A 13,052-nucleotide genomic window follows, 5' to 3' on the forward strand; every position below is an offset into this window, starting at 1 on the left:
GCTGCTGTTTGTTTCATTCGAAAGTGAGAAAGGACTGAGTTTTCCCTGCCAGCTCAGCCTTTTCTCATTTCATGGGAATGAAACAAACAGGCCCTTAGAAGTAGAAAGAAAAGGAAAAGAAGCAATGATAAACTACAGGAAAACATACCCGTTGCCCACGTTTAGCCCTAATTAAATCCTTCATCTTTTCCGCAGCGTAAATAGAGCAAGCACGTATTTCCACTTCTGCTTCAGAACCTGGACCTATTTGGCAATTAGAGTCTATAGCCTGAGCTAAAGAGGGGTTGTAGTTCAGCACGCCATGTTGACGAAGAATAGCTGGAACTATGTAGTCTGCAAATATTGTAAGAGAACCAATATCTGCAAATGCTCCATATCCATGACCTCTGAATGCACCCCACAGGTCTGCCACAAATATTTGTGCTCTTTTGTAGAGGAAAACCTGGTGACCTTTGTATACTGAGTGATCCCTAAAGCCTATAATGGTGGAAAAAATCATGGTTAGGGACAAAATATTACAGAAAATATGTTTTGCAAGTGTCAACCACATCGAAACAAGATGCTTTCCAGTGAATACAAGCAGACAAATCAAATAAAAAATCCATCTCAAACTACATCTCAGTATATGATCTAGAAACCATCACACTGAATTTGAGAAGATTGGTAAAAGGGCCATACAAGTTGGCATAGCTTCTTCACATCAACAAAATCTAGAAAAGCCAAATGTACTGTCCAAGCAACATTTATAGAGACCTGCATTGCTAGGACAGGGAAAAAGATGTCTTATGACACGACATGATTCTAAATGCAACAATTGGGAATGGCCAAACTTGCACAAAACACTATCAGAACCATGTTCGACATGGACAACTTGGTTCATAAAACATGGTTAGCTGCATGTCAAAATCGAAATCTTCGCTTTTGTTGGTTTTAGTTGTTAAACCTCAAATATGACTTTCTTTACACACCCCTCCCCTCTCAACAAAATTTGATTCTGGGGGAAGAAAATGGCAAGGATTGAGTTAAAGTTTCTACTTTAGGCAGCATCCATTTGCTCTGTGAGGTAACCTCCTCCTTCTATTTATATTAGTGAGGAAAGAGGCTAGGATTTGTTAATTTCAATGAGGTGGCAACCTATCCGTATCTTCCCTTAGTTCCTTGGTGGTTGATCCCAAATATGTGCATAGGTCTGCCAATGACATATTTTGGATCAGAAACTTGATCAACTGAGACTTATTTTTGGAAACTTAGCCAGTGATGTTCAACTATAGAAAAATGGAATCTGATAAGGCATTTTCAAACATATGACCATTAAAAATTTGAATCTGAATCCAATGATACTGGTTTCCGTGTTAATTTAATGTGAAAAACCAAATGGGCAAACGATTGATTGTTCAGATCTGGTGAAGAGACTCGCATTGTTGGTCAGCTTGAATCAATAGGTTGTGAGAGCTGTCATGCAAATAGTGATGGTGGAGAATAATTTGGCTGGATTCAGAGTGTAGGAACTTAGGAAACCAGCATGTGGCAAGTTTCATGTTTGACCTAACACGTGTCCAACAAATGCATTTATTGATCAGTTTAAGCCCCAGTACTCATCTTTGAAAAAAAATAAATTGATAGCCAAGCTGGAGACTGATTCTTTCAATTAATAAGAGGTTTTTTATACGGTTTAATAGTTTTAATTGCTTCAACACTCCTGATAGCAACCTGTAAAGGGGGAGACAGACTCATGCACATAAATTAGACACATGAAAAAAAAAATCCCACTAGAAAAATAGTTTATGATCTCAAAAATGATGCCAAGTATGAGATGCATCATAACCATGCAAGAATGTGGTTATCAGATGAACAAAGAAACATTTTTATCTTTTTCCTCACAAACTATGACTGCAAGTTCTTTAGAAAGACACTTTTTGTCAATAACGACCAAATGAATCATTTTCTGAGGTTTACACCTATCACTTATGAGCATAAGATACAAAATGTTGAATTTTGAAATATATACTGAATCTTCTACACGATGATGTAAGCCAGTGACAGGGAGGTTTTGATGCAGATGGGTATGCAACCAAGAAAACAGAAAAGACCAACTATATTGCAGCTACAAGCATGCCCAGGCACCTACCACACAACCTAGATAACTTGTGCAAGCACACCTAGCACCTAGGCAAAGACTGGGTGCTAGGCAAGCACCAAGAGAGGAAGTCAACAAGAAAATATTAGATGTTGTGTATATGCAACATGAACAAGAGATATATTCTTAAGTAATTATAATTTTATTTTTCCTTTTTCGGTGGGGTTCCTTAGTGTCGCCAAGGCCTCGCCTAGCTTCCTATGGGGCACTAGCACTTGAACACCGCCTAGCACTATCACCTACATGTGCTAGAGGAAATTCATTGTCAACATATGGCCCAAACAAAATCAAAGTCCATAGGCTGCCAATAGCAACTACTACCCTGTACTGAATCAGTTCACATATGAGCAATAAATCACTTCACAAGATCAAGTTTCATCCATATGCATCTTGGATGTAAAAATAGCATCCAATTAGTGAATGCTTCTAAAACAGTTAATTAGCAAATATATGGTTCACAAAAGCAAGTCGCAATGGAGCAAATGAATCAGGACTACACCTGGGAAATGGCACGTGATAAGGTTAACAAGAGATACAGCAGAATTTCCACTACATTCCACAAGGTTGGCTGCCTTCCCTCCAAAGCTTCTCTCCAGTTCTAACCCTACCTGCAATGAAGAAATTAATGCTAGTATATTTTTCTATATATAATGCATATTGCCAAATAATTGCTTCACATTTCAGAAAGAAAAACAGCAATAAACTAAAGATTATAGAACAAAAATGCTTTTTGGATCTCATGCCTTCTAAACAAGACAACCAGTTGGAGTATATACATGTGTAGTCTATAAGATATAGCATCTGGAAGTATAAGCAAGACGGTACTAACAGAACTTCCATCTTATGGAAAGAATTTCAGCTATACCTCATGCAGCAAACGAACACGTTCATCCTCCAAAGGAAGTGGCCGTGGCCATTTAAGCATAGCACGAAGCTCCAACCCTGAAAAGTACATAGGTAATGTGTGAGCTAATGTTTATACAAGAGTCAAGATTATAGAAACATGATCAGATTATCTTAATAAATACAAAAGGAAATGTGGTATCACATGTAGGGTTCCACAATGGTGGCTGCCATACCAGTATATGTTTGCAATCGATCGGCATCAAAAGCAGATTTGTCATTTTCAAGTGCACTCTTCAACCCCGAAGCCAAATGAGAGTAATTTAACGCCTCGTCTGTCATGCACAAGATGATGTGGTCACTAATCTTATTTAAGTATAGAAAGCAGAACCAAGCGAACATTATCTGTTGAAACAAAAAGATTAGCAAGAGCTCAGATGGGAACTTGCACAGAAAATATCAAGAAGGTGATATTGTGTTAATATATATATATATATATGTATTTATGATGTAATTTGCAATGTCCTCTAGAGGCATTTTAGTCTTTTCTTTTTTATATAATAGTAGCTGCCCATTAGGGGCAGCATTGTAATTCTTCTTTTTCTTTATTTTTCTTTTGTTTTGTCCTTTCACTAAAGTGAAAGGACATTCATGTACATGGCTATATTTATGGCCGTTGGGAGCTCCCCAAGGACTCTAAGAGCCATCTTGTGGCCTATAAAAAGAGGCTTATTGCCTCTCTCTTTTATGCTTGTCTCAAGCATTTTCAATATATATATTTTTTTCTATATTTCGTGTATTCTTTTTCTCTCTTATACTCTTTATGAGTTGTTTGTGCTAGCCCTTAGTGGCATTGTATTCGAGCACACTTAGTTTCATTATATAGTTTCAGAGCACCTAGGTATCTACACACTTGGGCCTTATTGATTCAAGTGCTTGCGAAGGTTCTACTCAAGCAAATTTCTTTTGTTTATCACTCTTCTCTTTCATTCTCGTCATGGCCAACAACAATGCAAAGATCGATCTTTCATTCAAATTGAATGGAACCAACTACATGATGTAGGAAGCCACTATGGAGAACAACCTCAAAGGGAAGAAACTTTGGGGCTATGTTTGTGGCACGGTTCCCAAGCCCAAATTGAAGCTCACAAAAAATGGAGGACAATAGAAAGCTATAAATGAAGAAGAGGAGGAAAAGGTCATTAAAGAATATCAATCTAAAATTGAAGATTGGGAAAGTGAACACACTAAGATATTACCATGGTTCATGAACAGCGTTGAGCTTAAAATTTATACAAATATTGCAAAGTTTAGAAAAGCCAATGAAGCTTGGTTCTTTATGAAAGGTAAGTAAAAGCAAAAAGAACTTGCTAGGCATTATTTCTTACAAGAAAATGTAAGATCTACAAAGCAAGAAGATATGACTATTCATGACTATTATAACACTTTATCCCCATTATGGGATGAACTTGCTCTTCTTGAACCTCAATGGGTTGTAGAAGCTATTGAAATGAGGCAAAGTCAAATGGAGAAAGAACAATTCTTTCAATTTCTTCATGGTCGTCATCCCAAATTTGAACAATAGGATTTTTTCTCCATAGAACCTCTCCTCCTCTTAATGAAGCACTTGTCGAGCTTTGTAAAGAAGAGGCTCGTCTATTTATGAACAAGGAAGTTGATGAAGTACATGTGGTTTATAGACCGAGAAACAATAAAAAAATATATAGCATATATGCCTCCATATTTTAGAAGGAATAACTACGGTGGAGGAAGAAAGGTTGTATGACATTTTTGCAATGAGCCGAGACATATCAAACCTGATTGTCTCAAGCTTAAGTGGAAAGTGGCTTTCATTGGAGAAAATACACCTAAAGCAAGTGAAGAATCAAAGAGGGATGGAGACATTAAAGCATCCATTGCTCAACTTACGAAAACTCTCCAACAATTTATGATGAACAACTCCTCTACTTCATCTACTTCTGGTGCCACAGTCTCATCTCCTCCTAGTACGTCGTTCTGGATTCTTGACTCGGCTCTTCTTTCCATATGACTCTAAATGCCTCCCTTTTATCCGAACAAAGCACCAACTCTTTTAAATTCTTTGTTTTTACTGTCGATGGTACATCCTTAGATGTTAAAGGAATGGGAAACCTTGAAAAGGTTTTGAGAAAATCAAAAGATTTTTTTGTTTCAAAATTTTGAATTACTCTAAAACTTAATTTAAATCTTTTTCAGTATCTCAAATATTTGATCAAGGTTGTAGAATTTTTTTTCATCTACGGATTGCTTTGTGCAAGATCTTCAGTCTAGGAAGCTGATTGGGCAAGGCTATAGGAGAAGGGACCTCTACTACATGAATTTTTTCATTACCTTCCAAATCCTTTTGTAATCATGTTTAATCTAAGGATGTTATCACTTGGCATAGAAAACTTGGTCATCCAAGTGCCTCAAAATTGTATCGTTTTCATTCTTAAAAAAAAATTGTAATGATAAGGAATTTACTTGCAATGATTGTATTTTTGAAAAAATGTATTTTTCTCCTTTTTCTAATAGAAGCTTTGTTTCTAAAAAACCCTTTAAGTTGTTGCATTCGGATGTATGGGGACCAGCGTTGGTCGTGTCAAAGGGAGGATACTCTTACTATATGATATGGTCCAAATTTAAAGGACCCTGCTCTAGATCTATTGCGGGTCCCAGTGTAGAAGACCCTAATTCACACTCTTTGGCCCAAAAGGATCTAAGCTATGTCACACGGACTCGGCTAGGGAGGCGCCGCACCCGAGTCGACACGCCCTGACACGGGTGCGGCTTAGGACACGGCCCTGACTCGGTCAACGTTGAGTCAGACTCGATCAACGAATCAAGGCCGAGTTCGTCCTCATTTTGGACTCGGTCAACGTTGACCGAGTCCAAAAATGTCCATTTTTGAAATATGTTTTGGATCTAGGTCGGGTGCGGATCTGGACCCGACCCAGATCCAAACTTCATCTCGAACCCTAAAAGGGGGTTACGACAGGGGGAGGGTCTTACCCTATCGATTTTGCCTCCCCCCATCCCCTGCAGCTTCCTCACGCCGACGATCCACTCTGACGACGGTAGCCGCAGGCGATGCCAGCCACTGTCTCCCCCTTTCCTCCGTCAACAGGTATGCCCCCCATTCCCACTCTCTCCTCTTCGTCCGGCAGGGGGCTCCCCCTTCCTCCTTATTTTTCGGTAGGTGGCGAAGACCCTTGCCTCTGCCCCTACCAGAAAAAAAATGAGGCAGGCTGCTTTGCCCCTGCCTCGTTCTCTTCGGCAGCCCCCCCCCCCATGCACCCTCTGCTCGCAGAAGAGGGGCTCGACCCCTCCCTGTACCTCCGATTCACAGAAGAGGGGCTCGGCCCCTCCTCGTTCCCCATTTTTCCGGTAGGGGTAAGGAGGGGGCTCGGCTGACAGGCCGAGCCTTACCCCGTCAGACAGAAGGGAAACGAGGAGGGGTCCGACCCCTCCTCGTTTCCCTTTTGTCCGGCAGGTGTAAGAAGGAGGAGTGGGGAAAGGAGGGGACTCGGCTCGGCCTGTTAGCCGAGCCACCTCCTTCTTACCCTTGCCTGGCACCCCTACCAGAAAAAATAACGAGGCAACGGGCTCCGCCCCTACCTCGTTCTTATTTTTTGACAACCCCCCCTCCCTGCACCCTCTGCTCGCAGAAGAGGGGCTCGACAAGGTTCAGCAGGGGCTTGCCCTGCCCCTACTTTTTGCGTTAGACAGGGGGTAGGCCCCATGTCTCGAACCTGGTTTGCAGAGAGGGAACGAACCCCCTCTCAGCATCATCCCCTCGCAAAGGAGGGCTTGGTTTGAACCTAATTTGCACAGGGAGAACGAACCTGAAGCTTCTATTACTATTATTTTGAAGTGTTTATTAACTTTATTTTATTTACTTATTTTCTTTTCAGTTTTCACTTTTCAGATATAATGGCAAGTTCTAGCGGTAGTGTCAATACATTTGGTTCAAGTTCTAACCCTGAATTAGAAGATTCTCAACCACTTTGGAGGCTTGTGACAAAAGGGATAGAAGCTAGTGGTGGTGGTGGTGGTGGTGGGAATGTGCAGTTTCATTGTAATCTATGTAAGACTTTTTTTACAGGTTATTATACGCGTGTGAAAGCACATCTTTTGCATATTCGTGGTCAAGGAATTAGGGCATGTTCTAGGGTTGACAAAGACATGTTAAAGAGGAAAAAAATAGAATTGAAGACTTGTTAGACACAAAAATTTGCATAAAAACGACATGGAGTGTCGATTGTTTCTGATGGGTGGACTGATATACAAAGGCGACCACTGATAAACTTCATTGCTTACTCACTTAATGGGTCAATCTTTTTGAAGACTGTTGATGCATCTGGAGAGTATAAAGATGTTGAATACTTAAAGAGATTATTTGTCAAAGTGATAAAAGTGGGTGAAGAAAGTGTGGTGCAAATCATTACTGACAATGCTCCAGTTTGCAGTCTTGCATGAATGAATTTAGCAAGTGAAGATACATATTCATATTTTTTTGGACTCATTGTGCAGCACACAGTTTAAATTTGGCACTTAAGAATATATGCAATCCATCAAAAGATGATGCACATGCACATGAAATGTGTTTATGGATTGAGGAAATAGAGCATAATGTTCGAAATATTAGAAATTTTGTTGTAAACCATCATCATGCCCTTTCTATATTTAATAGGCATTCTGATCTCAAGTTACTGAAAGTTGCTAAAACTCATTTTGCTTCTCTCATTGTTATGATGAAAAGAATTAAGCAACTCAAGAATGCATTGATTATGATGGTGGCTGATCAAGATTGGTATTTTTATCGTATTGAAGATGATGTCAAGGCTCAAGCTATCAAAAAATACATCGGTGATGATTTTTGGTGAGATAAAATTACATATTTTGTTAAATTTACAGAGCCTATTTGGGAAATGTTGAGAGAAGTTGACAGAGATATACCCATGCTTCATAGAATTTATGAAATGTGAAACAATATGATTGAAAAAGTTCAAAGTATCATTTTTAAACATGAGAAGAAAGATATTGCACTTGATGATTAAGAATTTTACAATCATATACATTCAGTTTTAGTGAGAAGATGGGATAAAAGCAATACACCTTTACATTGCATGGCACACTCTCTCAATCCAAAATACTATGCAAAAAAATGGTTGACACCAGGTGTTGGTTGTGTTTCCCCAAATGAAGATCCTGAGATATTAAGAAATAAAATGATATGTTTGGGAAGACTTTTTAATGATCCTCACATGTTTAAGGTTGCAAATAGTGAGTTTGGCAAGTTTTCTACTGGGAGATTTGATTTTTTAGCAGCACTCGTGGCAAGGGACGAGGAAGATCTTTTTAATTGGTGGGCAACATATGGATCAGAGACACCAAATCTGCAACGTCTTGCAATGAAGTTGTTATCCCAACCTGCTACATAATCTTGTTGTAAAAGAAATTGGAGTACATATGCTCAAATTCACAACATTAAAAGAAACAAACTCACTAGTAAAAGAGCAAAGGATTTGGTTTATGTTCACTCTAATCTACGATTAATTTATCGCTGCACCAAAGAAGAGTATAGGTACTTTTTTTTCTTTGTATTCAAAGTTTGCATTTAAATATTTATATTCAAAGTTTTAAGTTAGATACTGATATAGTCATTTTTTGATGCAGTTGTGGACCATCCAAGAATTGGGATGTAAATCCAGAAGATTTTGACTTGGAGGGAGAACATAATTTGCATACTCTCAACATGGACGGCCTCAATCATGTTCTTCCCTCTAATTGAGACGATGAGGCAGATTTATGATAAGTTTTGTTGTTTATCACACTCACAAGCTTCTTTATGTGTTATATGTTGGTAAGTTTGTGTTAAGAATTGCTTTTTAATTTTTGCTTTAAAATTTACAATCTTTGTGTTAATTTATTGTTATATATATATAATTATATATATTTAAAATATATATTTTTTAATATATATATAGTTGAGTCCCCGTGTTCGAATTTTTTAAAATTGCGTCGCACCCACACCCATGTGACATAGGATCTAAGTATGAAGCACTCAAATCCAAATCCATTATACCAAAGGATTTGAGTGGATCTAAGCATTACTACAAAGCCCAATGTGAAAGACCCGATTTGATTTGTAGAAAACCCAAATCCAAGTTTTGTGGTCTAAGCAATTGACGAGAACTCATTTTTTGCATATCCAAAACCAAGTTTCATCCTACATGAGACCCACCCCTAAGGTGTCATATCAGCATTTACAGCATCCTCAGCCATCTACGACATTTAGTATGTGACATTACTTCATTTTGCATTTGGGACTCAAATCTTGTTCAGTGTTGGATAGGACGAAGCAAAAAGGAATCAAACTTGTTTGGACATATCCAGATCGAGGAAGCAATCAAGGACCAAACAGCTATGTGGGGCCCACTAGGGACGTCGACCTCCCCCCTTGAGAGGAGCCTTGGTGGATGTAAGAAGAAAGTAAAGAGGGGTTGGAAATTGGTGTCCCTAATTTTCGCTATGTCAACAAGGTCTTACCTATTCCTAGACAAGGGTTTGGGAGGTGGTGTGGTCAAATATTCTTCTTGTTTTAAATTTTTGTTATGAACAAGCTTGTAACTTGTGTAGGGGTATAAATATCTCTCTACACTATATAAACCTTATGTGTTGAGCCTTGAAGCATGAAGAAATAGAATTGAACTTTTCCCTCACTCCTCTCTCTCAAATGTGTCTCCCTCTTCTCTACTCTCTCTCTAGTTCACGACCCCTCTAAGGGCTCTCCCTCTCCATGGCCCCTAGGCCCTCTCTCACGTTACACCCTCTCTGCAACCATATTGCATCAAGTTCAGACCCTCCTTGGTCTGGCTCTTGGTACTTGACCCAAGCCAAGTGGAAGGTGGAACCGAGTTCAATCATGGTCGAACCTCTACTGCACCATCCGACATCCAAACAACCATCTGCTCCATCAGAAATATAGCAAACCTCCCCAAGGACCCCCCTGAGTCCTAGTAAGTCACGCCATCCTTAACCTCATCCCAAACCTACGTCTGCAACCCTTAGACTTAAATTGGTTCCAAAACCCAACCTATTTTGCATGTTGTGAATTACAGAATTTGACCCAACTTCCCTGAGTCAGATCTCCCTAACCTGACTGGATCTAACTCTAAAATTTTAACCGTAGGTGCTCTCACATGTCCTCAAGCTACCCTCTAAAAATCAGCCTCATCATATCCTAGTAGTGAGATATTAATTTTCTACTGAAACCCACCAGGCTATCCCAGTCCAGTCCTGTCACCTATTTTGAATTCCCTAATCTCGATCCCATTTCTCTGAAACCTTAACAAGTTTGGCTATTCAATTTTTATAATCTTCTCTCACATATCTATAAGCTCCACCTGAAAATCAGTCATTTTTGTTCAGCCAAATAGGAAAAATCACATTTTTCCTAAAACCTATCAGACCCAAACAAACCCTATTTTGACCTACTCGACCTAACTCAAACCTAGCTTCAAATCCAGACTCATTGTGGGCCCACTAGGAGCGTAACAACTGGTATCAGAGCAAACCCAGGTCACCCTAATGCTACCTCAGAAAAACCAAATCTTAGTTCTCAACATGAGCTCTGTCTTCGCTAGCGAAACCGCCAAGAGAAAGCCCAACACCAAGTGTGGTGTTGTTGAAAAGCACATGGTTGGAAAGCGTGTGACTAGTGTCTTAAACGACATTGTGAGATTGTTGCAGAAAATGCAGGAGAAAGTCTAGGTCGCGCAGTTGCTGCTCCGACCTACTTCTTAAGGAGTTGTGCTTGAAAAATGTGCCAAGGTTCTGGCATGTGAATCAGCCATATTGCCACAACCCATGGACAAAACCGATGAGGACGAACATGTCATTGTTCCCGAGGTCAATGTGTTTCCCTAAGAAGACGTGTAATCGATCCCAAGAGTGCTAGATCATGATGTTCCACGTCAGCAAGCAGAACAAACTTTTCCTTCCTCTCTCTCAAACTGTCATGATGTGATCTATATTGTAAAAAGGTGAACTACAAGCCTAAACCCCAAAAACATATTAGGGTGCACCTTATAACACCTCAATGGCAAAGATTTAAAGTGGGACCAAACATTGCCTTGGGTCACCCAGTAGGGTCACCGACGAAAGGGGACTACTAAGGGAGTTTGGAGCCTCAATGTGCAAAGACCCGAGTACCATGCGCGAGGTTTGGGCCAAACCCATCTCGATAAACGCATTCGAGAAAAAGTCTAGGGATGGAATACGGAATGAGCTCATGGCTCCAGATTCCCAAACCATAGAAGGATGTCTTATTAGAATACAGATCGGATATGGATCCAGTAGAGGATCCATACAGACCACGTGTATGCTATATTATAATGTAATATACATTACTAACTAGGGGTAGTCTTGCCATTGTAAAAGATTTGTAAACCTATTTTACCTTAATGAAGTTTAGTGCAGCAACTGAAAAAAAAAGTCTCTGTGGCTGCCGATTCCAAGGAAAATCCTCTCTCCTCTCTTCTTCCACTCCTCGGTTTTCACGACTAAACTGCCAACCCAAAGCAGTTTTATCATGGTATCAGAGCAGCGATTGCTTTGGGTGTAAAAGTGCCTTCATCAGGGAACGTGAAAGGGCCTGCTCCATTGGCCACGATCTACCGAGTCTGCTCCACCTTCAGCCGAGCCTGCTTCTTCATCAGGGAACGTGAAAGGGCAAGCTTCATTGGCCACGATCTGCCGAGCCTACTCCACCTTCAGCCGAGCCGAGCTTGCTCTTTCTCCCCTTCAGTCGAGTTCACAACAGGCCACGATTTGCCAAGCCTGCTCCACCTTCAGCCGAGTGTGCTCTTTCTCCCCTTCAGTCGAGTTCACGAACAGGTCACGTCTCTCTCGTCTGTCTTCTTCTTATGTTCCTTTCTCCCTTCTGCTGAAATTTTTCTTTCCTTTCAACGTCATCATCATTTGTTTCTTCTATTTCCTTTCGCTGAGTTTCTCTGTTACAGATTTGAAGTAGTTTCAGATCTGTTATTGTTCCTTTTTAGAGCTGAGTTCCCTTCAAGTTTCATTCACATATCACGCAAATTGTTTCTTTTCCACGCTGTTGTTGTTTTCTGATCTTCTTCTCTTTCGGTTCTAAACATCACGTTACTGCTGGTCTGAAAACTGCCTTGTCACGTATGCTTTATCCTCTTTTACTTTAACCCTTTTATCTTGCACTCCTTTGTCAGTTTTTTTTTTTCAGTTTCAGCCACAAGTGTTTTCATTTCAGCTTCAGTCACTAGTGTCTTCCCGTTGTCAACCAGCTACCAATGGATACTTCAGGCAACTCGGGTCTTTCTTCCAACTTCCTTGGACAGCTAGTTTCGGAAAAGTTAACTACCAACAACTATCTGACTTGGAAAAGGCAGATTGCTCCTTTTAAGTGTTTTTGCTTTATTGTAACATTGAATGTATGTTTGGCTATTGACTCATAAGTGGTATTTTGTGTATACACACTCTGAGTGTTTGTAACAGCCCACAAGTGGCTTCTATTGTAAAAGATTTTGTATTTCATGACATGGTATCAGAGCTGAAGGAGTTTTAGAAGACAAAGAGGCTTCTGTTTGTGTGTTTGTGAAAGAGAATATGTGTTCGTAAGCTTTGCCAAAGCACGCAATAACCTCTCCTCATCTTTTCACCTTATCCTATATTTCTCTCTCTTGACCTTCTCTTGATATGGCTGAAAAATAGGTTGTTACGGTAGTCCCAATCAAATTTGATGGAAAAAAATATAACATGTGGGCTACCGCTATAAAAAGGATTCTTATCGGAAAGGAGCTATGGGAGTATGTTGATGGTTCTTTTAACTCAACCTCAACTTACACTCATAAAATCCACTAGTGATCAAAAGAGTGTCACAAAAAGAAGAACCACTCGTTGGAAAAGAGATGTGATTTCCCAATATAGGAAAAATCTTAAAGCATGGAAAGTTGGTCATGCTAAGGTTTTATCCCTATTTATGAGAAGTCTTAGTGAAGAAACATGTGAAAAT

At 39.8% G+C, this 13,052-nt stretch overlaps 1 protein-coding gene across 1 annotated transcript in view; it reads right to left on the reverse strand.

Moving 5' to 3' along the window:
* The window catches only part of LOC149849228 (uncharacterized), a 48,179-nt gene that overhangs the window by 758 nt on the left and 34,369 nt on the right, over window positions 1-13,052 (reverse strand). The window contains exons 3-6 of the mRNA XM_089999015.1: window positions 3,217-3,315; window positions 3,003-3,079; window positions 2,637-2,745; window positions 149-477 (exon numbers count right to left, since the gene is read on the reverse strand). Of these exons, the coding sequence (XP_089855141.1) occupies window positions 149-477; window positions 2,637-2,745; window positions 3,003-3,079; window positions 3,217-3,315 (614 nt within the window). The remainder of the gene's footprint in view (window positions 1-148; window positions 478-2,636; window positions 2,746-3,002; window positions 3,080-3,216; window positions 3,316-13,052) is intronic.

The sequence above is a fragment of the Nuphar pumila genome, chromosome 1 (genome assembly GCF_984573655.1).
Source record: "Nuphar pumila chromosome 1, dmNupPumi1.hap1.1, whole genome shotgun sequence".
Taxonomy (NCBI): domain Eukaryota; kingdom Viridiplantae; phylum Streptophyta; class Magnoliopsida; order Nymphaeales; family Nymphaeaceae; genus Nuphar; species Nuphar pumila.